Source organism: Caretta caretta, chromosome 1 (assembly GCF_965140235.1).
Source record: "Caretta caretta isolate rCarCar2 chromosome 1, rCarCar1.hap1, whole genome shotgun sequence".
Taxonomy (NCBI): domain Eukaryota; kingdom Metazoa; phylum Chordata; order Testudines; family Cheloniidae; genus Caretta; species Caretta caretta.
In genome coordinates, this window is record NC_134206.1 from 237,538,092 (window position 1) to 237,564,501 (window position 26,410).

Here is a 26,410-nt window from a genome sequence, read left to right on the forward strand (position 1 = left end):
AGCTCCCACAAAGCTACATTGCTCAGGTTTCGGCTTCAGCCTCTGGTGGCAGTGCTCAGGGCCCGGGCGTCAACCCCATGTGGCAGGGCTTTGGCTTTCTGCCCCAGTGAGTCTAATGCCGGCTCTGCTTGGCGGCCCCCCTGAAACCTGCTTGCGGCCCCCCAGGGGGCCTCGGACCCCGGTTGAGAACCACTGCTGTAATAGGTCCACAACCCTTATTAAGATGTGCTTCCCACACAAAGAGTCACAACAAGTACACGGTCTGTCATCTGCTTGCTGAAAGAAATACTACCCACACAACTTAAGAACATTAACATTTATTTAACATGATAAAAAAGAAATGAGATATGAACATTTGCATTTGAACAATAGTAAGTGGCTTCTTATACTTACTCTGGATGTGCTCATTGTATAATATATACACAATGAACATAATTACATTTGTACACAAACTAAGTACTGGAATTGAAAACCTGTTTATTGCTGTACACACCCTATTCCAACAAAGTAAGAGCCCAGTACCTCAAAATACATACACTTCATTTTGTTTAAGAAAAAGTAAGCACAAACATTCAGGTATATGTTGATAACAGTGTGGCATTAACTGCTGATGCTGCAACCTGACCAAGAAATAATTACAGCAGAAACAGGACATACTTTACTCAGCAATAATAAAAATGGCACATTTTAAATATTTATAAAAATTTTACAAATCAAATGTCAAAATACACTAGTGTTTAAAAAGTGTAAAACAAGGTTTAGTGGTGATATGTAAAAGAAACTGATCTGTTATGTACCTAAAAGAAGAAAAAATGCAAACTTAAAATGATTTCATAATTAAAAACATTAAATTCTGTAAAACATCAACTAAGGTTCTGACTTTAGGCTGCATATTAAAAAGAATCTTTATGTGCATGGAAATCATAGCAGCAAGCTGGTATCAGAAGAACAATCTTCAGATTGTTGACTGTACATATGGGCCATTTAAAGCTGTCTTGGAATAAACATTTTCCAGGAAGTGATAAAATGATGCTCTGTGGCCAAAAGCATCAGAACTATGAATTTCATAGATTTAAAATATACTCTACAATATCTTCTCATATTTCCATAGGTCCACACTCCTTGGCCATGAATGGTTTCAACAGAATCTGTTAGAGCTGAAAGACAGACATGAATAAAGTTACTGTATTTTACCAAAACACTGTTTAAAGTTCCTCTTAGGATTAGGCATGGTGGGGAGTTTCTGACCACGCTGTGGCTATCCACGAAATAAATTACCGTATATGCTCGTTCATAAGCTGAATATTTTTGGTAAAAAAGTGACACATCAAAGAGCGGGGGGTTGGTTTATAAAGGGGTTGACATCAAAATTTGATGATTTTAAACTCTATTAAATCATTTAATTGAATATCTAATACATTGTTGTTTTGTTTACCTGGAGCGTCTGCAGGCATGGAGCTCCTCAGTTCCCTGTGGCCGCAGTTTACCGTTCCCAGCCAATGGGAGCTGTGGGAAGTGGCGCCACTTCCCACAGCTCCCATTGGCTGGGAACGGCAAACCGCGGCTACTGGGAGCTGAGGGACTCCGTGCCTGCCAACCCACCAGCGGCTTACCCTGACGGGCCAGGAGCCGAAGTTTGCCAACCCCTGAAATACAGGGTTGGCTTATGAAAGGGTCATACAGTTTTTGCTATTTTTAGCTATCCATCTTGGGGAGTCAGCCTATAAATGAACGGGCTAATGAACAAGTATATATGGCAAATTATATTAAAAAGAATCTAAGAAAACATTAGTTTCCACAACCTATCTTTTTAGGCATTAAAGCTATTTTGACAGCAATTCACAAATGAACAGAAACAAACAGGGGTTATTTTGTACAAAGAACCATTTCAGGATTTTATACTGCCACCATCAATACAGTAACTAAGAGCTTTCCATGTAAAATTAGTAGCAAAGCCCCTAAATGCTGTACCAAAGGACTGGCAAGGTTAGAAACAGGACACAGTACTCTTCACTTGCTATGATGTAATGCAGTGTTTGGGATGAAAGATTCTAAATAAATGTCATCATCACTCTATTAAACTGTATTTTAGCATGTATCAGCATGCTTAAAATGTAACAATATACTTGTGAGAGAGATACAAAATTTGTTTTAGTGATGCCAGAAGACATGATGTAGAAAAAGTCATGTGTGAATAAGCTCTCTCCTTAGTCCTATGATACCACATAGCACCATTTTCCTTTTCCAAATTCCACTGCCTCTCTGAAACCCATCATGCATTTCTCAGGCCCTGGCTTAAAAATTGGCCTTTCTATGAATTGAAATGCACCCCCCAACTTATAAATTCTCTCTATTGCAGAGGATTTCTTGCTGTACAGTTTGCATCCCACTGAGTAAACGAGTTCCTGCTTTAAAAAATTAAACTCTTCCTACAGGACAGGAAACTTGTTCACAGCCTGGTACATTTGCTGTTTCATTTGGGAAATTACAGCTCTTACATTAGTCATGGGTAACAGCAATGCTCCTCACATTCAACAAACATTTTAAATGTGTTGGGTAGTGCTTAAGAAAGTTGTTTGACTGACAGCCCCGGTGAAAGACCTTTAGTCAGAGAAGTATAGCGTGGGCAGCAGCAGCAGTGCAGGCTCCCACACACACTGTGCTTCATTGTGTTTCAACTAAAATGGATCAGGAATTTTTTGACAAAACATTTTTTCGTTGTAAAACACTGATTTACCAAAACTGAAACTTTTTGTGGAAACCTATTGTTTTCAACGGGGGAAGAAAAGGCCCACCCCAGAACAGTCAAATAGCAGAGTGGCTAGTGCACTCTTCTGGGATGAACAAGACCCAGGCTCAAGTCCCTGCTCCAAATCATGCATGGCAGGGACTTGAGCCTTCATGAGAGTCTCCCTCTAATTTTTTGCAAAAACCTTTCAGAAGGTCTAGGTTTCATCGCAACGTAGAACAAAACCACATGTCAAAATATTTTTTGTGACATGGAATTCTTGTTTTCCAGGCCCAGTATTAATCCTGATATGAAACCAGCTATACAATGACCATCCAATATTGGGGCTCTGGTGAGACTGCTAACCAGTGTGTCAAATGCAGATTTGAAGTATACACTAGGAAATGGACTAATGCCTCCAAATAAATTCAGATACTGAACAGAGGAAAACTATTTTTAGGCTCTAATATCCTTGGCTTTACTAAAACTAGGGAACTAGAAACAGAGTCCATTTTAGAAGTACCATCCTAGGAACATATTATTTTGTCATCAGCAGTTCAGTGTTACTCGTGGAAGCATCATATCTAAGGTGGCAATATTATGGACACATCACCATCTTCACATACGTAATTGTGTAGGATGTTGGAGAAAGTGTCTTAGGTAGCAAAAGAGATTACCAGTCTTTCACATCTCAGACCTGAATTCATATTGTGGCATAAATAATTAAGAGAAAATTGCTTTGGAGAGCTCATCATTGATGCACATGACAGAGCCAAATGCAATTTGACACAATTAGTAGTGTCTGCTCAAGAGACGAGGAGGTTCCTTACCTGTAACTGGAGGTTCTTCGAGATGTATGGTCTCTATATGTCTCCCAAACACAGGTGCGCATGGCCCCAAGTTTTTCAGCAGCCGTGTGCATTGGCCCGCATGGCTACCTTATGTTGCCACGTGCTCCATGTGACATTATAGGAGACCATGCGGGGTGACACGCACTCAGTCTTCCTCTTACCGCAGTATAGTGAGTCTGCAGCAGAGAGGAAGGTGGACTGGTATTGGGATACAAATAGGGACCATACATCTCAAAGAACCTCCAGATACAGGTAGTAACCTTCTTTTCAAGTGATGGTCCTTATATGTATTCCAAACACAGGTGAGTATGGAGCAGTGACAGACTCAGAGGTGGAGGAGCGAGAACGCAATGGGCAAGGCCTGTTGCAGTGGCATGACCTACAGTGGCATCTGCCCACTGGTCGATGGCATAGTGCACTGTTTAGGTGTGAACAGAGAGCCATGTTGCTGCCTGGCAGATCTCATGCCAAGGAGGCGGAGGTGGATCCTGCCAGATGGTGTTGCGTTGGAGCATGTGTAGCATTCTGTAATGCACTTCGAGATCCAACTGGATATGTACTGTGAGGAAAGGGCCTGCCCTCTTGACTGTTCCACAATGTCTATGAAGAGGCTTGATGAGGCACAGAATGCACGAGTTCTGTCTAGGTAGAGAGCCAGTGCCCTGCAGACATCCAGGGAGTGTAGCGTACTGTCTGCGGAAGTGGCATGTGGTTTAGGGTGGAAGATCGGAAGATGGATGGACTGGTTGAGATAAAACTTGTAGACAATCTTTGGGAGGAACTTAGGGTGGAGGCACAGGGAGACAGTGTCTATGGAAAACCGTATATGGGGGTCAGCCATCACGGTCACCAGTTTGCTGATCCGCTCAGCAGAGGTGATAGCCATCAGGAAGAGGACCTTCATAGCTAGGTAGACCAGGGAGCATGTAGCCAGCAGTTTGAATGGAGGTCAGGTGGGCACAGACAGCACAAAGTTGAAGTTCTAAGGGGAGTGGGGGTAAGGACGGGTGGGAAACAGTTTGTTAGGCCCCTCAGAAACTGGGTAGTGGTAGGGTGGGTAAATATCAACTGTCTGTCCATGGGGGTGGGGGGAGAAAGAGAGGTGAAAGGATGGGACTAAGCGCCACAAGGTGGACATGGATCGAGCTAAGTGCGAAACCTGAGGTCTTCAGCTCTAGAAGGTGGTCTTGGATGATAGGCACGGAAACACTGAGGAGGGGGAGTTGTTGGCACTGTGCCCAGGAGGTGAAGCGCGTCCATTTTGTGGTGTAGCATGTCCTCGTAGACTCCTGCCTACTCTGTGAGAGAATATGGTGGACAGGTGATGAACAGGCATTGTCTACACCTGAGCCCCATCCAAAAACCAGGCTATCAATTGGAGCAGGCTTCGGTTGGGGTGGCAAACCCTGCCGTGGTCCTGGGTGAGATGTATGTGCGGTGTGACATAGGTGAAGGCCACCATGTGGCCAAGGAGGCAGAGGCAATGGTGCACACTCATGTGCAGGTTGTAGCAGAGGACATTCACAAGGGCTATGAGGGTGGCAAAGTGGGCCACTGGGAGGAAGGCACAGAGTGTAGGGGGTCGGAAATGGTGGGCAAGCCCAGAAGTCCACACTATGCCACGAGACCAGGGAGTAGGACAGGTTGTCCACTGAGAAGTGCCCCTGGTCTGAAAAAGCCTCCGCAAGTGGTTGAGCCATCGGTGTGGGCAGTACTGCAACTGGTGTGGCTGGGTTGTATCTGAGTGGCGGCTTATCCACCAATGAAGGGAGATGGGGGGCCAAGAGAAGCGGCAAGGGTGGGTACAACAGCTTGAGGTGGGATGTGTGCGTGTGGAGGGGAATCAGTGGGATCCAGCTGGCCCGGTGTCCAGGGCACATCCCGTTGTCTGCTGCTCCAAGGAGTGGGTGTGCGGAGTGGAGCCTGGAGAGACTTGCGGTAGCTAAGTAGTGCGCATTGGTGGGTGGTCGGGACTATTGATCCTTGCAGGAACTGGCAGGTCTCACTTCCGCTTTGCCTTGCCCCGCCTTAGGTGGCGGCCCTGCAGGGTCGTCATGCGATGTCTCACCTGACTGAACGCAGCTCGGGAAGGAAACGCAGTGTGGCGCAGTGGTCCACGATGGGGACCTGCTGCAGTGTTTGTGAGAGGGCTTTTGACTCTCCTTATGTACCTTCTCACATCTTGGCGGTGCTGATGGATCCAGGTGTGAAGCCAAGGACAGGATGCTCACTGCCGGTAATGGTCGGTGAATCACCAGCACAGGATTGGACTCTGCCTGGGGCCCGAACAGCGCTTTTGTGATGAGGAACTTGCAGAGGGGCTGAAGTCAAGTGTTGTGGGTCCTTGAGGGGAAGGATTTGCACATATTGCTATGAGCAACAAGGTGCATCTTGCCAAGGCAGAAGAGGCAGCGCGTGTGCTCATCACTCACGGAGAATGAGTGAGGGCACAAGGTACAATTCTTGAACCCTGGAATACAGGGCATAATCCCGACAGGGTTGGGAGAGGCCCCATAAGGAGCTACTATATACACTAACTAAACTAAAGTATGTACAAAAGTATGACAAGAAAGAAAACAGAGCTAACTATTTACAACGGAGAGTTGTTCTCATAGAGGATCTGAGCACAAAGAGGGGATTCCAACTCCGACCATGTAGTAAGAGGGAACTGAGGGGATGTCACCGCATATGGCCTCTTATGACCTCACACAGAGCGTGTGGCAACATAAGGTGGCCGTGCAGGTCAAAAAACACTGCTGCTGAAAAACTTCCAGCTCCAGCGCATACGCACCTCTGTTTGGAATACACATAGGGACCATCACTTGAAGAATGCCAGGTTGTTCTCTTCAGATGCCGAGACTGATCCGCATGGGGGAAGCTAACAGAGCTATAATCAGTAGAGTCTAGCTCCAGTCAGTCCATTGAACAAACTATGTAAAAGAAAAGGTTGGTTGCGTAATGACAGCCCTACTTAAAGGCCCAGAATATATACACACACCCCTCCAACGTTCATGTGTATCTGTACATATGCTATTTGATTTGTACATAAACAGCTCTATTTATACATTCTGAAAGTGCGTATCATGATTTACCATTTAAAATATTTTTACTATAATATTAAGTTTGAAACTAATATTCAGAGTCAAACCTGTATCTGAACATGACATGCTATACTGTTCATGAAAATCAATAACAACAAAGGCTGTATGTGATGTTTTTGTATGGACAAGAAACAAGAGATTAAAACCATTTCACTTTAACAAAGAGGTAATACCTCTTTCTGCCTATTACTAACACAAGAAAGTATCACATTACATACAATAATTATGACTGCTAAAACAAAACGCAGGTGCCCTATCTGAACTAGGTTATGCATTTTCAAACTTCACTAAGGAAACATCTTTTAAAAACTGAGAAAGTTCTCCTTTCCTAGTTATATGCCCTTATAGTTATATAGCTTATAGGACCTATGAAACAAGGCATATTCTTTTGATAGCCTTCCCTTGAAGGCTTATTTTAAAAGGTAATCCCTGACAACGTAGAAGTTTTAACTAATTAAAGTGCTGGTAAAAGTGTTAAAACGTTCTGACCTGTATCCCTTAGTTTCTTTAAACACCTGTATAAACAAACCTGCTTACTTCTATTTCCACTCACAGTCAATAAACAGGAACTCTCGGAACCACAGAAATATAGGACTGGAAGGGTCATCTAGCCCAATCCCTTGCACTGAGGCAGGACTATGTATTATCTAGACCATCTCTGATAGGTGTTTATCTAACGTGTTCTTAAAACCTCCAATGACACAGATTCCACAATCTCCCTAGGTAATTTCTTCCAGTGCTTAACCACCCTAACAGCTAGGAAATTTTTCTTAATGTCTCACCTAAATCTCCCTTGCTGCAATTTAAGCCCATTGCTCCTTGTCCTGTCCTCCTTTTTACTCCTCTTTACAGCAATCATTTATATACTTGAAGACTTATGCCCCACTTCAGTCTCCTGTTCTCCAAACTAAACAAACACAATTTTTTCAATCTTTTCTTGTAGGTCATGTTTTCTAGACCTTTAATCATTTTGTTCCTCTCCTCCGGACTTGCTCCAATTAGTCCACGTCTTTCCCAAAACGTGGTGCCCAGAATTGGGCACAGTATTCCAGCTGATGCCTTATCATTGCTGAATAGAGTGGAAGAATTACTTCTCATGTTTTGCTTAAAACACTTCTGTTAATACATCCCAGAATGATAGCTTTATTTTGCAAGAGTATTACATTGTTTACTCATATTTCGTTTGTGATCCACTATAACCCCAGAGCCATTCTGCAATACTTCTTCCTAGGAAGTCATTTCCCTTTTCGTATTTCTGCAATTGATTATTTCTTCCTTAGCGTACTACATTAGTAGTGTACTGCATTAATTTTTATTGAATTTCATCCTATTTATTTCAGGCCACTTCTCCAGTTTGTCAGGATCATTTTGAATTCTAATTCAAGACCTTGCAACCCCTCCCAGGTTGGTATCACCTGTAAACTTTATACCTGTATTCTTTCTGCCATTATCTAAATAATTTATGAAGATATTGAACAGTACAGGACCCAGGACAGATCCCTGTGATACATCATTCGATACATCATACCTTTTCAGATTGACAGAGAACCACTGTTAATTACTCTCTGAGTATGGTTTTCCAACCAGTTATGCACCTTCCTTACAGTAAGTTCATATTAGGCTGTATTTCCCTAGTTTGCTTATGAGACGGTCATGTGAGACCGTATCAAAACCTTACTGAAGTTGAGATATATCACATCTACTGCTGCCCCCTATCCACAAGGCTGGTTACCCCGTGAAAGAAGGATATTAGGTTGGTTTGACGTGATTTGTTCTTTACAAATCTAGGTTGACTGTTACTTATTACCTTATTGTCTTCTAGGTGGTTACAAACTGATTGTTTGATCATTGTTCCATTGTCTGTATATCATAATGTGATACCTATCTATATTATACATCATAATAGACCATCATATCATGCTATATAATAAGAGTATTTCCTCTGACCAAGCTAATGATTTCTACCTTGATTCCTACAAGGAATTACCAGTTATGGATAGGTGGAGGGGCCAAGTGGGGATCTATGATATAAAAAAAATAAAATAAGAACCATCAAATTCTACACACACAGTGAGCCTAACTGCATGTTTTTATTATTGCTATCCTCTTCCCTTCTGCTATTTATCATGTCACACTTATTTGTCTTAAATTAGATTATAAACTCTTTGGCGCATACTGTATGTACAATTCATAGTTCAACTGGGCTATTGTCCTGACAGGAGCCTTTGGGTGCTAAAACACCCAAATACGGATACATTTTTACCTTGACTGCATAATCACGTTTCATTACAATTTAATATCAAGGAACTGTTATTCTACCATTACAGAAGAAAATGCTTGATGAGCTAATTGGTCCTTTCCATTTCTAACTATTATCATCTTATCTGAATACTGTATGGATTATATGCATGTAAGGAATGGTTACTTACTTTAACTGTGGTTCTTTGAAATGTGATGCAGATGTGTACTTCACTTGGGTGTGTACATGTGCCCAGTGCACAGGAACCAGAGAATTTTACCTAGCAGTACCTCCAGAGGGGGAATACTTGTGCCTCATTGCTGCAGCCCCTTCCCTGGCTATATAAGGCAGTGCAGTCCCGAACCGTGTCAGTTCCTTCACACCAAGTGCCCAGAGAAACTGCGACACAGAAGGGACGGAGGTGAGTCGTGGAATACACATCTGAATCACATCTCGAAGAACCACAGTTACAGTAAGAAACAGTTTCTTCTTCCTCAAGTAGATGCAGTCATGTATTCCACTTTGGTGGCTCACAAACAGTACCCTAAGGAGGCGGGGCTCAGAGACTACCTAAACAAGGACCCCAGGACCACCCTATTGAAACATGCATCCACCTTGAAAGATGCAGTAATGACTGGATGGGTTTGCGCGCACACACATGTACACACACACACACGACCATGTAGCAGCCCTGAAAATGTCCAATACTGAAATGCGCTGAAGAATGCTACCTATGATGCTTGCACTCTCACAGAACTAGCTTGCATCCGCTGAAGGAGGTGTAGCTGAAGCTATTTCATATGAAGTCACGATAAATGAGGTTATTCATTTAGAGACTGTGAAGAGACCACCTGACCCTTCATGGGATCTGTATATGACACAAACAGGCATGGTGAAGCACAAAACAGTTTAGTCCAGTCCAGATACAAAGCTAGACATCGCCTGACATCTGATGTGTGGAAACGCTGCTCTTCCAGAAATGAATGCAACTTAGGAAAGAACACAGGTAAATATACCGCCTGGTTCAAATGAAGCTGAGAAACCACTTCAGATAAAATTTTTGGGTGTGGTCATAAAGTCAGTTTGTCTTTAGAGAATTGTATGTAAGGAGGCTCTGCCATCAGAGACTGCAACAGACTCTCCTTGTGGATGCTACTGCTATCAGGAACATAGTCTTCTGAGACAAAAGTGGAAAGGGAAAAGATGCCAGGGGCATCTAAGAAAGAGAGAGGTTGTGAGGTTAGGAACCACACAGAGCTCTGACTCCAGCCACAAGTGGTAAGAAGGAAGAGACAGAGGTTAGGGGAGTGCTACCTCATATAGCCAGACAAGGGGCTATAGCCACAAGCTGTGAGTGGTGATCCTCTAATGGTACTGCTTGGCAAAATTCTCCAGCTCCAGTGTGCTAGGTGTGAATGCACCTCAGTTGAATATGCAGCTGCACTTACTCAAAGAATCAATACATTTCTGTTTTGTTTGCTTGTTTGATTGATATATACACATCTCAGCTACCTTCACCCTACTTAATAAAATTGTCTGTGGGTGTTTCTCAAAGAAAACTATGGTATACCCAGAAAAATCGCATGACTGTGAAAAGCAGACGTACTTCTCTGAGACTATACACACATGAAATGTGATCCTTCTGTGAGCTGTGGTTGCGTTGATGGAGCTGGTGATGGTGGGGACTCTGGTGAAGAGGGCAGACTTTTTCCTGAAAAGAGAAATTAAAAAATAAATATCACAGAAGGCAAAAGTTAGACAAATTGAAAATATTTCAAACATGTAATTTGTGAGCAAGATAAGTATTTTGCAAGTAAAGGTTAAAATAATCAGAAGAAACTTTTTAAATCAAGGTTTCAGAGGAGCAGCCGTGTTAGTCTGTGTTCGCAAAAAGAAAAGGAGTACTTGTGGCACCTTAGAGACTAACCAATTTATTTGAGCATGAGCTTTCGTGAGCTACAGCTCACTTCATCAGATGTGTACCGTGGAAACTGCAGCAGACTTTATATACACACAGAGAATATGAAACAATACCTCCTCCCACCCCACTGTCCTGCTGGTAATAGCTTATCTAAAGTGATCAACAGGTGGGCCATTTCCAGCACAAATCCAGGTTTTCTCACCCTCCACCCCCCCACACAAATTCACTCTCCTGCTGGTGCTAGCCCATCCAAAGTGACAACTCTTTACATAATCAAGTCGGGCTATTTCCTGCATAGATCCAGGTTTTCTCACATCCCCCCCACCCCCATACACACACAAACTCACTCTCCTGCTGGTAATAGCTCATCTAAACTGACCACTCTCCAAGTTTAAATCCAAGTTAAACCAGAACATCTGGGGGGGGGGGGTAGGAAAAAACAAGAGGAAACAGGCTACCTTGCATAATGACTTAGCCACTCCCAGTCTCTATTTAAGCCTAAATTAATAGTATCCAATTTGCAAATGAATTCCAATTCAGCAGTTTCTCGCTGGAGTCTGGATTTGAAGTTTTTTTGTTTTAAGATAGCGACCTTCATGTCTGTGATTGCGTGACCAGAGAGATTGAAGTGTTCTCCGACTGGTTTATGAATGTTATAATTCTTGACATCTGATTTGTACATTGGTCAAACTGGACAGTCTCTACGTAAAAGAATAAATGGACACAAATCAGATGTCAAGAATTATAACATTCATAAACCAGTCGGAGAACACTTCAATCTCTCTGGTCACGCAATCACAGACATGAAGGTCGCTATCTTAAAACAAAAAAACTTCAAATCCAGACTCCAGCGAGAAACTGCTGAATTGGAATTCATTTGCAAATTGGATACTATTAATTTAGGCTTAAATAGAGACTGGGAGTGGCTAAGTCATTATGCAAGGTAGCCTGTTTCCTCTTGTTTTTTCCTACCCCCCCCCCCCCCAGATGTTCTGGTTTAACTTGGATTTAAACTTGGAGAGTGGTCAGTTTAGATGAGCTATTACCAGCAGGAGAGTGAGTTTGTGTGTGTATGCGGGTGGGGGGGATGTGAGAAAACCTGGATCTATGCAGGAAATAGCCCGACTTGATTATGTAAAGAGTTGTCACTTTGGATGGGCTAGCACCAGCAGGAGAGTGAATTTGTGTGGGGGGGTGGAGGGTGAGAAAACCTGGATTTGTGCTGGAAATGGCCCACCTGTTGATCACTTTAGATAAGCTATTACCAGCAGGACAGTGGGGTGGGAGGAGGTATTGTTTCATATTCTCTGTGTGTATATAAAGTCTGCTGCAGTTTCCACGGTACACATCTGATGAAGTGAGTTGTAGCTCACGAAAGCTCATGCTCAAATAAATTGGTTAGTCTCTAAGGTGCCACAAGTACTCCTTTTTTTTTAAATCAACATTCCCTGTGATAGGTTTCAGAGCGGTAGCCGTGTTAGTCTGTATCAGCAAAAACAACGAGGAGTCTTTGTGGCACCTTTAACACATTTATTTGGGCATTAAGCTTTCATGGACCAGAACTCACTTCATCAGATCCATGGAATGGAAAATACAGGAGCAGGTATAAATACATGAAAAGATGTGAGTTGCCTTACCAAATGTGAGGTCAGTCTAACGAGACAATTCAATTGACACCAGTCACTCAATAACAGACCTAAAAGTGGCAATTCTTCAACAAAAAAAATCAAAATCAGACTCCAACATGAAACTGCAGAACTGGCATTAATTTGAAAACAGGACACCATCAGATTAGACTTGAATAAAGACTGGGAGCGGTGGGGTCATTACAAAACCTAAACCTAATTTCCCCAATACTAATTTCTTCTTACTGTTACTCACACCTTCTTTCAGAGCAGCAGCTGTGTTAGTCTGTATCCGCAAAAAAGAAAAGAAGTACTTGTGGCACCTTAGAGACGAACAAATTTATTTGAGCATAAGCTTTCGTGAGAGCTGTAGCTCACGAAAGCGTATGCTCAAATAAATTTGTTAGTCTCTAAGGTGCCACACGTCTTCCTTTTCTTTTCACACCTTCTTGTCAACTGTCTGAAATGGGCCACTCTCATTACCACTTCAGAAGTTATTTTTCCTCCCTTGGTATCCTACTGTCAATTGAATTGTCTTGTTAGACTGACCTCACACTTAGTAAGGCAACTCATCTTTTCATGTATTTATACCTGCTCCTGTATTTTCCATCCATGCATCTGATGAAGTGGGTTCTAGCCCACAAAAGCTTATGCCCAAATAAATTTGTTAGTCTCTAAGGTGCCACAAAGACTCCTCGTTGTTATTCCCTATGATGTCACCACAAAGGATCTTTCCTAGTCCTGGCTTGAACTAAGCAGTCATGGAAAGGACTGTGCCGTTTGCCTTATTTATCCTTATATCACATCTGCTCTTCCTTATTCCTCCCTGGCACCAAACTACTACTGATCACCTCAAGTATTGATCATTCCATCTGCCCATTCCATAAGCAACTTGGCCTTCCCTCAGCACTATGATTTTCTTGCAAGATGTGCCATTAAGGTACTCGCAGCCACCCTATCTTTTCCACTTCTGGCATCCCTCCTGACCTCTGGAGACACACACACCAACCTCTCTGTTATTTTACTGGTTCATAATCTAATGCCTAAGTTGGAAACTAGCTAGTGTTAATATGAACACTGTAGTATCTATGCTCCAGTCAAGGAGCTCATACCTGCAAGGATCAGGAAAGGGGATCAACGGCAGGAAATCGTGTGTTTAGAATAGATGCCTTTGGTGAAATGACCTACAGGAAAAAGTCACGGAGCTGACTGGAACCAGTAGCAAGGAGGTAGACAGCACTGAATATGTGCAGAGGATTGGGGGAGAAGGAGGGTGGTTCTGGAAGGAGACAGGGAATCATTTGCTCCAGCCAAGAGAAACTTCTGGGAACCCCCTCTGATCCTCGAACTGGTTGCCTCCAAAAGATCTGCATTTAAACCTCTGAAAACTGTTTCTGAGACTCGCCCATTGGGAAATTGGCCAGGTCTCTGTCCATCCCTCCCCATCAGGTGAAAAAATATGCATACGAGACCCAGATTAGTTTAGATTTCTTTTCACTACACAAGAATTTCAGAGATTCAGAAAACAATCAGAATGTATATTACATATGTAATATTTAATCCCAATTTACACTTCTGTGTAACTGACAGTCTCTTTTCCATACCTTCTGTTTGATTTTCTCTTGAAGATTGTACTGCTAACTCAAAAGAAGAAATAATCCCTTCTTGCTCTTGAACACTGGCTGCTTCACTCTCTTTTGGACTGGTTTCATGTTTGTGGTTTTCAATTGGGGCCATGTTCTGCAGACTAGTTAAAAAAAGTTGCTATTTTTAGAGTTTGTTTAATTTAATTTCAGGTGTTAACCAATATTTATGTGCAACTGGAGTTCCAGCACTTAATTTTCTTCTCTTAACACAAAACCCTCTAATTTACAAGATTGCGTTGTTTAAATCAAATACATATTTCTGGAACCTATAGTAGAGTGTTGAAATTCTGAATCAAAGCAATAGTTAGTTTTGTTTCAATCTTATAAAATTCATTCTAGAGTAAAAAGAACTTTAAACTGGAAACTGGACAGTTTTTTTTCCTTTTTCATACTTATACACTGAAATAGATACAGTGTCTCGTGAGAGGAACTCACTCTACATTGACAGTAAGACACATGTGTCTAGCTTCCAGTCAGGCAAGAACTACTGAAGAGGTGCACCAAAGCTCCAGTACTCTGAAATCATAGAGTTAATGGAAACCCTACAAGGTGATGAAGTACCCTAAGGCAGTGGTTCTCAACCACGGGTATGCATATACCCTTGGGGGTATGCAGAGGCCTTCTGGGGGTACATCAGCTCATCTAGATATTTGCCTAGTTTTACAACAGGCTACAGAAAAAGCACTAGCCAAGTCAGTACAAATTAAAATTTCATACAGTGACTTGTTTTATACTGCTTTATATACTATACACTGAAAAGTAAGTACAACATTGACATTCCAATAGTTTATTTTATAAGGTAAAAATGAGAAAGTAAGCAAATTTTCAGTAACAGTGTGCTGAGACACTTTTGTATTTTTATGTCTGATTTTGTAAGCAAGTAGTTTTTAAGTGAGGTGAAACTTGGGGTATGCAAGACAAATCAGACTCTTGAAAAGGGCACAGTAATCTGGAAAGATTGAGAACTGCCCTAAGGGGTCAAACTAGTCCAGACTGCTCCTGAGCTGATGGCTTCCATACACAGTACAATGGACTCCAATAAAAAACTTGCCCTTGGAGCCTTCAAAAGAGGCTTTTAACAGGAATCTTATGGAAAGCTTTGATCAGGCAAGGAAAGCTATTAAGCCCTCATCCTGAGATAACATTATTGATTCGATCTTGCATCCCAAAGCAAACCACAAATTGTCTTTGTCCATGATGAACACGTGCTTACAAATGTATTTGAAACTTCCCACATATTAGTTCTGAGTAAAAACAGCAACACAGAAAAAGGAAAAAACAAAACCAAAACCTAACCCAGAAATTATTCTAGGGAGGATACCTGACCCCAAGCTATTTCACAATTACTTGTTATTTCTTTTGCCCCAAGTTTGAGCTAAGAACAAGTGTTGACCAAGTTCCCTCCTTGTTACCAGTCCACGGTGGCTGAACTCAGTGAATTTCTGATTTCAATAGGCAGCTGGAAATGAATCATGACTATAAGTATAACAAGTTTGCTATGAATAGGAAGAAAAACTAAGTTGCATTCAGAATATGTTATATTTTTATGTTTCCTTCCATAGCTGTGCAGTGTTCTACTTCCCAGAAGAGTGAAGTCTGTGTCGGAGCCCCTAAGTAGAATGGACACTGAATTTGTCTGGAAGTAGGAGGAGGAGAAGAGTAGGGAGAAAAATCTTGAGTATTTTAGTTCTCTCAATATATATAAAGAGAGACTCTAAGAGTGAAACTAATGAGCAGAATAACTTTGATAATATTATTCAGACCTGAAGAATTTATTTCCATGAATCACAACGTTTAAAGCCCATCTGTAAACAGTTCATGGCCTGATCCTATACCTGCCTCTGACGATGAATTCAGGACTGGGTCAAATATGTGCTATTTCTTTCTCTGATTATATTAGGCAATCAAATCTTAACACAAAAACCATCTTGTAATGAACAACCTGCCCGGGCTTAAAACAATGTTTCCATTTTTCATACCACCTAACCATTCATATTCTTTATACTTTTATAGAGAAAATAAAGCTTTAACATATTTGTTTACATGCAGCCCCATACTACCCACAATTCCTATTTGGAGTTGCGTAGAACGGTGAATCAAGCTTTCAAAATAAAAAACCTAAAATATTCATTATTAAACTGTAATAATAATTCATTATTAAACTGTTGAACTAGTTCAATATGCAATTATCTTATTTTTACCTGATATCAACATTATGCGTTTTTCCCAATTTCTTTGGTTTTTCTACTCCTTCTTCAGCATTCCCTTCTTTTGGATCAGCTGGTAACAGTAGGTCATCGCTTTTTGTCAACTTTAAAAAGAAAAGTTGAAAAGTTTTGAGAAAAATCTGTCGTTATATACTGTGAGCACATGCTGAATGGTGGGCAGCAAACGGATTTTCAGGAAATAAGCTTTGGCAACAGAGCCAAATTTTGGCCTATATATATAGGTATAACTAAGGAATTACGTTTACGTAATTTATATCAATACCATTACCTGGAGAGCAATACAGGAAGAAATGTGCAGAATTCAGCCCAATGAATTCTACGAGTGACCTAGAACTATGAGGGAACTATCTAGAATCTGGATTGCAGTTTCTGTATTGTTTCCATACCTCCACCGCCATCCAAAATTAATACAACACACAACTGCTTGGACACATTACTCAGTGTGAATACTTTAGAAGTTTTGATTAGATACAGTTATTATCTGTGTGTGAAGTAGCACTCTTTCAAAAGGCTCAAGAAGGCTTCAAGTTAAAGGTGTTAAGAAAAAGACGATCACTCAGTTTTAATAACTTGATTTTATGTTGTTACTCTGTGGAAACTTGATAAAGAAAATGGTAAAGGTAAAAGGAGAGGAAATGAAAGGCAGCAACAAAAAGAAAAGGGGATTAATGAAAGAATATTGGCAAAAAAAGGAAAGAAGAAATTCTGCATAAGTAGATTTAAACATTTTCAATTACCAGGAGATATGATTGCATTGTAGTGGTTCTGACAGCCTTTAGCTCCACCTGTAAATCATCATGCTTTTGAATAGCAATTAGGATATTTTAAAACAGGGTAAAACTGGGTGGGATGTAAAATAAATCTGAAAGTACCACCATTTTGATGATCGTCACAAGTCATAATTATTGCCCAACTCCACGCCGTGTAAATTATTGTCTGTCCTCCTATTTATTTGTTAAACAATTTGATGCGCTAGGTGCTATACAAATCAAAAAAGGAAGAAAAAGGTACCTGGTTGCGGAGGAAACCTCATGTCACAAAATGCACTGGAAGACCTGAATTAAATTAATCTAGAACAGTTTCTGAACTGGGCAGGTGATGTTACTTACAGATGTGCTCAGTATTTGTGGAAGAAGTTACTTTTGAGGTAGGACTGAACACACTAAATATAACTTATTACCTCTTTAGTAAAATCTGCATTATGCTCTTCTGATTCAGCATTTAGTTGTGTTATTTCTTCTTCAGGAGTTTCATGATTTTGTTCCAAATCATTCTCTCTTATGGCACTCTCTAATTCCTTAATGTTACTAGATACCATATCGTCCTTTCTTCGATTCTGTAGAACAAATGTGATATATGGAGATACTTGCAATAAAAATCCAGTGATATTACTGTATACTCTTTTCCTGTTATGAATAGACTTCCATTATGACCTCTTAAACACTGTTAAAAGTTACTAAAAATTTTTTTAGACTGCTTGACCTCAATTCAAAAGCTCACCTCCCATTTCCTCATATGGGTGGCAGGTTTTTTTTAATGCAAAAGGTAAGAGTTAAAATTCCTTTTGAAACCTTAACTTTAAATATCCTGACTTTTGTGTAATTAAAACATCCAACTGTAATAAGTCAAGAACAATTTCTTGCTTATAGCAGATAGCCATAAATTTTATAACTGCATAAAGTAGGGGGAGCTGGCAGCAACTCTTAAATTTAAGCTGCCTAACATTTTCCATTATGGAAAAAAAAAAAAACTTACAACCTTTTTTGAGAAGCGCTAACACCTCCATTGTTTGCAGCAGGCCATTCAAATTTGGTAACCTCAGGCTAGAGGAGTGCCTTTTCTTTATCCCAGGAAATTCCATTTAGGTTTAGCCAGGTTATAAACCGTTAAAAAAATCTACTTCCCTTTCTCCCACTTGCATTCCTAAGGATAATTTTGGCAGCCTGCTATAAATGGACATTCTGACGTGCAAGGCCGATGCCGCCACCAAAGCAGCAGCAGCATTTGACTTTGCAACTTCCCCCCCCCGGCAATATAAATATATATTTTTTTGTTCTAACATATTACTGTGTACACCAAGGAACTTTTGGCATACCTGAGCCAGCTTAAATGGATTATCTCTAACAAAGGATAAGCTCTGTGAAGGAGATGGATCTGAAACGCCAATAATATTTAGCCCCTTTTTCTTCTCTCTCAGACAAGCTTGTTGGTGTCTCTTTATTCTTTCCATCTGTTCCTCCACAGTCATTCGAGGCCGAGTGTTTTCTGCCAGACATAACTGCTCCACTGCACTTCTCGGCCTTTCCTTAAAAGAAAGGAACATACTTTTTTAAAGAGTACTTTTTGAAGCAATGTCGTGAACATATAGTGTGGGTGTTCATTTAAAAAAGCTTGCACTGCACACCTACATTTGGCCTAACCCTGGTATCCCCTATATTAAAACTGGTCAATGCATCAAGTACCAGAGGAAGTTTTAGGGACAGGATTTATCTGCACTAGAAAATTATATCATGGTAGAACATGTTTTAATGTTAAACATGACTGAGCACTCAACGTAGACAAAGACTGGCCTGTTTAATGTGTCAGCTGATTGTGGTTACCGTTGGGTTGGGGCTAATAGATGCAGCTGCCTTTGTTCTTCTTTTGCAGTTACTTAGGGCTAGAAGGGCTACACTAGAAGCACTAGATGCAGATGCGCTGCGTCTGGTGACAATGCCCTAGGCTGAAGGTACAATTACTCCACCTGTGGACAGCGCTTAGGTCGCTGTAAGTTGCGTCGCTCAGGGGTTGGCTTTTTCACACACCCCTGAGAGATCGAAGATCCATCGATTTAAGTGGTAGTGTAGACCTGCCCTGAGGTAAATAAGAGCTGGTCAGTTAATAAGGAGTGGTTACCATGACCAGCTGATATGGCATTCAACTTTATTGTTATTCACATTATTGTAGCACTTAAGAGTCTCAGTCATGGACCAGTACAAACTGACGCTGTACAAATACAGAACAAAAACATGACATTTAACACTGCTAGTTAATGTGTTTCTAACAAGGTAATTTTCCAGTTTAAATAAGCTGGAAATGAATGTCCAATTTTTGAATAGTGCCCACTATAGTTTGTTTTCCAGTCAAAATGAAATGGTTGTTTAAATTTATATAAAGTTGTTTCAATATGAGAACATTACCTGAAACAATGAATTAAGAGGACAGCATAAAATGTCAGTGACAGCACAATTTTTAAGAGATTTTGAAAACTGTATAGAGTAATGAGTAGAAATGCATAAGAATTCAAATCAATATTTCAATAATGGGGGATACAGAGATGGACTTGAAAATATTGTAACTTTCATCCTCGACCCTGTAACTGGATCCAGGGGGGTAGACCTAGGAGCACATGCAGAGCTAGGTGTGGGTTTGGGGGCCGTAAGTTCTTGGATTCTTTAAAAAGTAGTCAATTAAAAAAACCCCTCATTACTAACTATTAGATTACAAAGCAGAGTAATCTAAATGGAGTTTACCATCACGAGTGACCACGCTGATCCCAAATCTTGCCATCTTTATGGTAGATGGCTACCTCGCTTTCTGTTTGCAGACTCTCTCCTAAGTTGCAGAATGACCAGAGAGATGTGTACTGGGACGCAAATGAGTTGGTGTTTTCCTTTTCTGGGCCTTTTTCCTCTTTATCAAGGGCTGTGATTTATGTTTTTTATCAAGCGCTGTGATTTACAAGAAATGGTACCCCTCGATCTTACAGTGACAGCTGCCTTAAAATGCATATATTTATAGTTACTTCTGATGGTTTTTGTAAATTATACTCTATTGTATTTGGAAAGAAAATTTAGCTTTACAGTCATCCTTTAACTGAAAATAGTTTTGAGGGTTTCAAATAATTTCTTGAAGAGTTTTTTCCTGATGATCACATATAGAAAGTCTAAATGTTACCTGAACTCCATCTGTTTGAGCACTTTACAAGTAATCATATAAGTTACTCAAAGAACATCTCATATAGAAGCAAGATTATCAATACATATAAAATAAGATGTTTGGTTGTAAGTGAAGTTACTAGCAATACGAGACCAGAAACTAGGTTATTTAGTGTCTAAGTCCACTAGCCCTCTCTAGAGGGCTATATTACAATCCTTATTAGTTCCAAATCCACATCACAAAATTGCCCCACAGCTTGACATACATATAAGGCAAGAGTGGCCCAGGACTTATATTTGCATGCTGCAGCAAGTCAGGACTCTACTGCAGAGTCTTACACAGCACACCCTAGATTAGGTGTGAATCCAGGTATTGCTGTTTTTCACTTTCCTCAGCACTGAACTTCCAGGAAAAATTTGCTAGGAAATCCACAAGGTTATGAGGTCATCTATTACAAGACCTGAAAACACTGATCCTGCTTCTTGAGGGAGAGAATCCCTGCAAAATTATATGTTGTTACCAAATTCTACTTCTATTAGGAATTATCTTTTACACATATCACACCTCATGCTGGACTAGTGTTTTTTTGATCCAGTCAAAGTGAGGATTACTCACCTTGTGCAGTAACAGGTTCTTTGAGATGGTTGTCCCTGTGGGTGCTCCACTTTAGGTGTTTATGCACCCTGCGCTTATAATCGGAAATTTGTGGTAGCAGTGCCTAGTTGGGTCGTACACACAACGTCGCTGTCTTGCACTGCTCCAGGGGTTACACAGTGCTGCGTGACCAACCATCCCTCGGTTCCTTCTCTACCGCAGAGAATCTATATGAAACTCTGAAGTAGAGGGGAGGAGGGAGGGCAGTGGAGCACCCCCAAAGACAACCATCTCAAAGAACCTCAGTTACGGCACAACGCTCTCTTCTTCTTTGAGGAATAGATCTGTGGGTGCTCCACTTTTGTGATGGTCGAGTACTGTCCCTCAGTGGAAGGGCTTCGGAGTTGCGTTATTGATGGTGGATAAAACCGTGAGACCAAACTGAGTGTCCGATTATGACTGTTGCTCTATAGCATAGTGCTTCGTGAATGTGTGGGCTAATGCCCAAGCTGCTGCTCTGCAAATGTCGCTAACAGGAACATTGTTGAGAAAAGGTATGGATGCCGAAAGTGCTCTCATAGAGTGTGAGCGGATTCCCTTTGGGGCTTGTAAATGAAACTTTTGATAACAAAGGTGGATGCATCCTGATATTTACTTGGATAGTCTCTGTTTTGAGAGGGTTTCCCCTATTGAACATTCTGTTATAGAGACAACTAGTCTTGGTGATTTTCTAAATGTTTTTGTTCTTTCAATGTAGAAAGCTAATGCTCTTTGAACGTCCAGTGTGTGGAGTGATTCCTTTTTTTTGTCTGCATGTGGTTTTGGAAAAAACACAGGTAAGTAAATGGGTTGGTTCAAATGAAAGGGGGATGCAACCTTGGGTAGGAATTTGGGGTGTGGCCTTAAGGTAACACAGCCTTTAAAGAAAGTTGTGTGTGCCCATTAGGGTCCCTAGTTCCCAAACCCATCTGGCAGAGGTGATGGCGATGAGGAAAGCCACCTTCATAGATAGTGGAATAGCGAGTAGGTGGCAAGCAGCTCAAATGGTTTTCCCATAAGTCCACGTAAGACGAGGTTGAGGTCCCACGTAGGAGGTGGGTTCCTTATTTCGGAGAAGGTGTTCTCAATGCCCTTGAGGAAATGTTTAGTTGTTGGGTGGGCAAATATGGTGACCCTCTCCATCTTATCATGGAAAGCTGTGACAGCCGCCAAGTGTACCTTGACAGAGCTTATGAAGAGCTCAGTGTTTTTAGTTCTAATATGTAATCCAGTACTCTTGGTAAGAGGGAGGATATTGGTAAGATCTGTTTGTCTTGGCACTAAATGTTGAACCATTTCCACTTACGGATATACAGGTCGTTCTTGTATTTGTTCTACAGCAATATGTCTTTTACTTCCTTCAAAACAGGCCGTTTCAATTCCTCTCAGCCATGGAGAAGCCAGGCTTTGAGATGGAGTATTGAGAGGTTGGGATGGTGGACGTGTCCTGCATCTTGTGCAAGGAGGTGAGGTATTGGGGAAGATTTCGAGGAGAGTGCACCGCCATCTTTAGCAGGTACGGGAACCATGTCTGTCTGGGCCATGTAGGCGCTATTAGGATGACTTCGGATTTGTCCCTCTTGATCTTGTGTATGACCCGGGTTAAAAGTGTGTGGTTGGGGGAATGCATACATTAAGGGTGCATCCCATTTTAAGAGGAGAGTGTTGCCTAGAGAACGGGGTCCCCAGTCTGGCTCTGGAGCAATATTGTGGGCACTTGGTGTTCTGTGCTGTTGCAAAGAGGTCTATGACAGGAAATCCCCATAGTTTGAATAGTGTATGTAGAACTCCAGGGTCCATTTCCCACTCATGATTTTGTGAGAACTCTCTGCTTAGTGCATCTGCTGTTGTGTTTTGACATCCTAGAAGGTAGGATTCTGATGTCAGTGTTGTGACTGATGCATCAGTTCCAGAGCGGTATTGCCTCTGTGCATAGGGAGTGTGACTGTGCACCCCCTTGAAGATTTATGTAAAACATGCACGCTACATTGTCCGTGAGCATCCTGATGGCTTTGATTTTTTGTTAGTGGTAGAAAGTGGTTGCCTGTGTTCTGAACTGCCCTTAGTTCCAACAAATTTATGTGCATTTTGGACTCTGATGGGAACCACTGACCTTGTACTGTGTTGCTGAGTCCTTTGCAGAAATGGGACTCCTGTACAGACTTTCTTTGATTGTGTCCACCATCTTAATGAGTCCTTTACCTTGTTTGGCAATGTGAGATGTCTGTGTAGGCTGCGCCTGTGAGGTATGTTCACTGTTTGAAGGTAGGCCTGCACGGATCTCATGTGAAGTCTGTTGTGTTTGATGACAAATGACGTTGCAGACGTGTCCCAGTAATTGTAAGCATGTTCTGGCAGATGTTTGTGGATTGTCCGTCACTGTTGAAATTAAGTTGATGAGTGTGATGAAGCGTTGCTGAGGTAGTGTTGCTGTCGCTGTTGAACAGTCGAGACAAGCTCCGATGAATTCCAGTTTCTGGACAAGACTCAATGTTGACTTTTAAAGCGTGTTTATTTGTAACCCTACATTTGTGAAAAGGGTTATCGTACTGTGCAGCACTTATTGCTTTGTGTTGTGTTGGTGCCCTTATGATGCAGTCATGCAGATATGGAAATATCATGATTGTCTGCGGAGGAGTGCTGCCACCACTGCTAAAACTTTGGAGAAAATCCTCGGGGCAGCTGACAAGCCGAAAGAGAATACTTTGTGTTGGAAGTGTTGTTTTCCCAGGGTGAACTTTAGGAATCTTCTGTGTGATGGATGGATGGTAAAATGAAAATACGCATCTTGCAGGCCGAGGGCTAAGAATACTGGAATTATAGTTATTAGTGTCACCATTTTGAAACATTGTGTTTTTACAAACTTGTTGAGTTTTCTTAGATCCAGAATGGGTCTCCACCCACCCATCTTCTTCTGCGCTAGAAAACAGTGTGAGTAAAATCCTTTCCCCCGTGCTGCATTGGTAACGGTTCCACTGCATCTAGGGCTACGAGATAGTTTATTTCCTGTTGTGGCAGGTATTCATGAGATTGGTCAGTGAAGAGGGACAGGGAAGAGGAGCGGGTAGGTGGGATGGAGATAAAAGGGGATGGAATAACCCTGTTGGATAATTTCTAAAAACCCATTTATCTGATGGTGATGGTGTTCCAGACTCGGTACTTGGTGACAGGCGATTTCCGAACGTTCGGGAGATATAGTCTGTTTCCAGTGTTAGAACGTGTGGTGTCTCATGCCCTCGACCACACCTTCAACATTGCTGTCTCAAGGTGGATTGCTGGGATGGCAAAGGTTGGTGTTGGTTTTGTGGATGTCTGATTTGTCTTTGTTTGCACCGTTGGTCGTATTGCCTGTGCAGTTGCAAGTACGGTGGCGAGCAGAATCTCTGGGTAGAACACCAGCCATTTCTTTTTATTTGCAAGTATGTAAATGCCCAGGGATTTTAATGTTGTCCTTCAGGGTATGGAGGAACTTGTCTGTTTTGGCAGCGAATAATTTTGGGCCTTAAAAGGGCAGGTCCTCGTCCGTTAGAATCACAGAATATGAGGGTTGGAAGGGACCTCAGGAGGTCATCTAGGCTAACCCCCTGCTCAAAGCAGGACTGATCCCCAACTAAATCATCCCAGCCAGGGCTTTGTCAAGCCTGACCTTAAAAACCTCTAAGGAAGGAGATTCCACCACCTCCCTCAGTAACCCATTCCAGTGCTTCACCACCCTCCTAGTGAAAAAGTTTTTCCTAATATCCAACCTAAACCTCCCCCACTGAGTAGATCTCCCTGGGGAACCCAGAGAGATGAAGCCATGATGCACAGTGCATGACCACAGATATTGTGATGGAGAATGCAGCCATGTCTGCAGAGTCAAGAGAGGCCTGCAGTGCTGTTCTAGCAATGAGATGGCCTTCAGCGATATTAGCATTAAACTGTTATTTTTTCTCTTCAATAAATTCTGACATTTTCAAAAAAATTCTGTGTATATTTGGACAGTGGGCCTCATAATTAGCTATGCAAAACTGCAGTGTTGCAAATTAATACAACTGGCGGCTAAAGAGGTCTAACTTCTTCCAGTCTCTGTCATTCGGGTTTGTTCTTGTATGGTGTTGTTTCCCCCTCTCATTTACTGCTTCCACCACTAGTGAGTTTGGTGTGGGGCGTGTAAATAAAAATTCAACTCCTTTAGATGGCACACAGTATTTCTTGACTGATCTTATGCATGATGAGGGTGCTGTTGCTGGTGTCTGCCAGATAGTTTTGGCAGGCTCAATAATAGCATCGTTGATCAGAAATGCCATCTTTGCAGAGGTAAATATTTGAAGTATGTCTAGTAGTTTATGCCGTGATTCAGGTACCTCTTCTAGTGATATGTCAAAGGACTCTGCCAACCTTTTGAAGAGTTCCTGGAATTGCCTGAAGTCATCCCCTGTGGTGGGAGCATTATACTTTCATCTGGTGACGAAGATGACAGGTTCACTGTTGGTAATGCTTCCTGGTCTGAAGTTTCCTCAATCACCTCCTCTTGTGTTTCTGAGGCTGCTGGGGTAGGTGATGATGGTGATTGTGGTGCTCTTGATCTTGGTGGGCTAGGGGGCCTGTGATGTTGAGTTCTGTATACTGCCCATGGATCCCAGTAGGGCCAGTTTGGTGGGAATGGCATGGAGGGTGGTGCCCATAGGTGCCGATACCAGGCATCACCACTCTGACAATGAGTGGTACTCTGGGTGGTGGGATGGTCCAGGTTTGGGTGAGGAGTAATGAGTTGTATACATCACCCCTTCATCCTCATTGTCATGAGAGAGAAGGGGAGCTGAGTGGGGTGGTCAGGCAACTTGGTACTGATCAAGACTGAGTGCCTTCGGTACCGAGGAGCCGTGTTGAGCAGACCAGAAGGTCTGTATGTCTCAGGAACTGGTGCGGTACCATGAGCATCGGTATCAATGTTGGCACTGCTGGTGGTACAAGAGTGTGAGTAGTAACTGCTGGTGCCAAGGATCTTGTGCTCTGCTGTGTAAGCACCGCAGATGGCGCCATTGAGCCACTTGGTGCCAAACACCTTTTTGGCTCTGTGGGTACCGAGGTGGAGGGTTTCACTTTGCCCTGTGAGCCTCAGTTCGAGCTTGCCAGCTTAGGGTCTTTGGCTCTCTGAAAACCTGTGGTACCGGAAGGTCCTGGCTTCTCTGGGTCCGATGTGCTTGGTGCCATGGGTACCGAGGTAGACTTGGAGGTAGGGGATAGCTTTTTCTTAGCCAATTCCTGTTGTGATGAAGTCCGCCCGCTTTTTAGTAACCTTCTTGGGTAAAGTCTCTTTCGTAGTGGCTGCTGATGGTGACTGTTGGTCCGGAAGGGTCCTCAACTTGGGGTCTGAGGCTGGTTTCAGAGATTTCTCCATCATAAGGAGCTTAAGTTGAAGATCCATAACTTTTCTTGCTCTGGCCGTGAGATTACAGCAATGTGGACACTTCTGAGGAATGTGCGTCTTGCCGAGACAGCAGACACACTGTGCATGTCTGACAGAGATAGGGATTG

At 42.0% G+C, this 26,410-nt stretch overlaps 1 protein-coding gene across 24 annotated transcripts in view; it reads right to left on the reverse strand.

Moving 5' to 3' along the window:
• Positions 1–301: 301 nt before the first annotated feature.
• Positions 302–26,410, reverse strand: part of PLEKHA5 (pleckstrin homology domain containing A5) — a 260,673-nt gene continuing 234,564 nt past the window's right edge. For 17 of the 24 annotated variants that reach the window (XM_048827466.2, XM_048827389.2, XM_048827393.2 and 14 more), the window contains 6 exons: positions 18,435–18,644; positions 17,520–17,675; positions 16,313–16,422; positions 14,070–14,212; positions 10,546–10,630; positions 302–1,157 (listed from right to left, as the gene is read on the reverse strand). In XM_048827466.2, coding sequence (XP_048683423.2) covers positions 1,139–1,157; positions 10,546–10,630; positions 14,070–14,212; positions 16,313–16,422; positions 17,520–17,675; positions 18,435–18,644 — 723 coding nt within the window. In that variant the 3' untranslated portion in view covers positions 302–1,138. Of the gene's footprint in view, positions 1,158–10,525; positions 10,631–14,069; positions 14,213–16,312; positions 16,423–17,519; positions 17,676–18,434; positions 18,645–26,410 lie in introns of all 24 variants that reach the window. The other 7 variants (XM_048827553.2, XM_048827537.2, XM_048827571.2 and 4 more) reach the window with 1 other exon arrangement.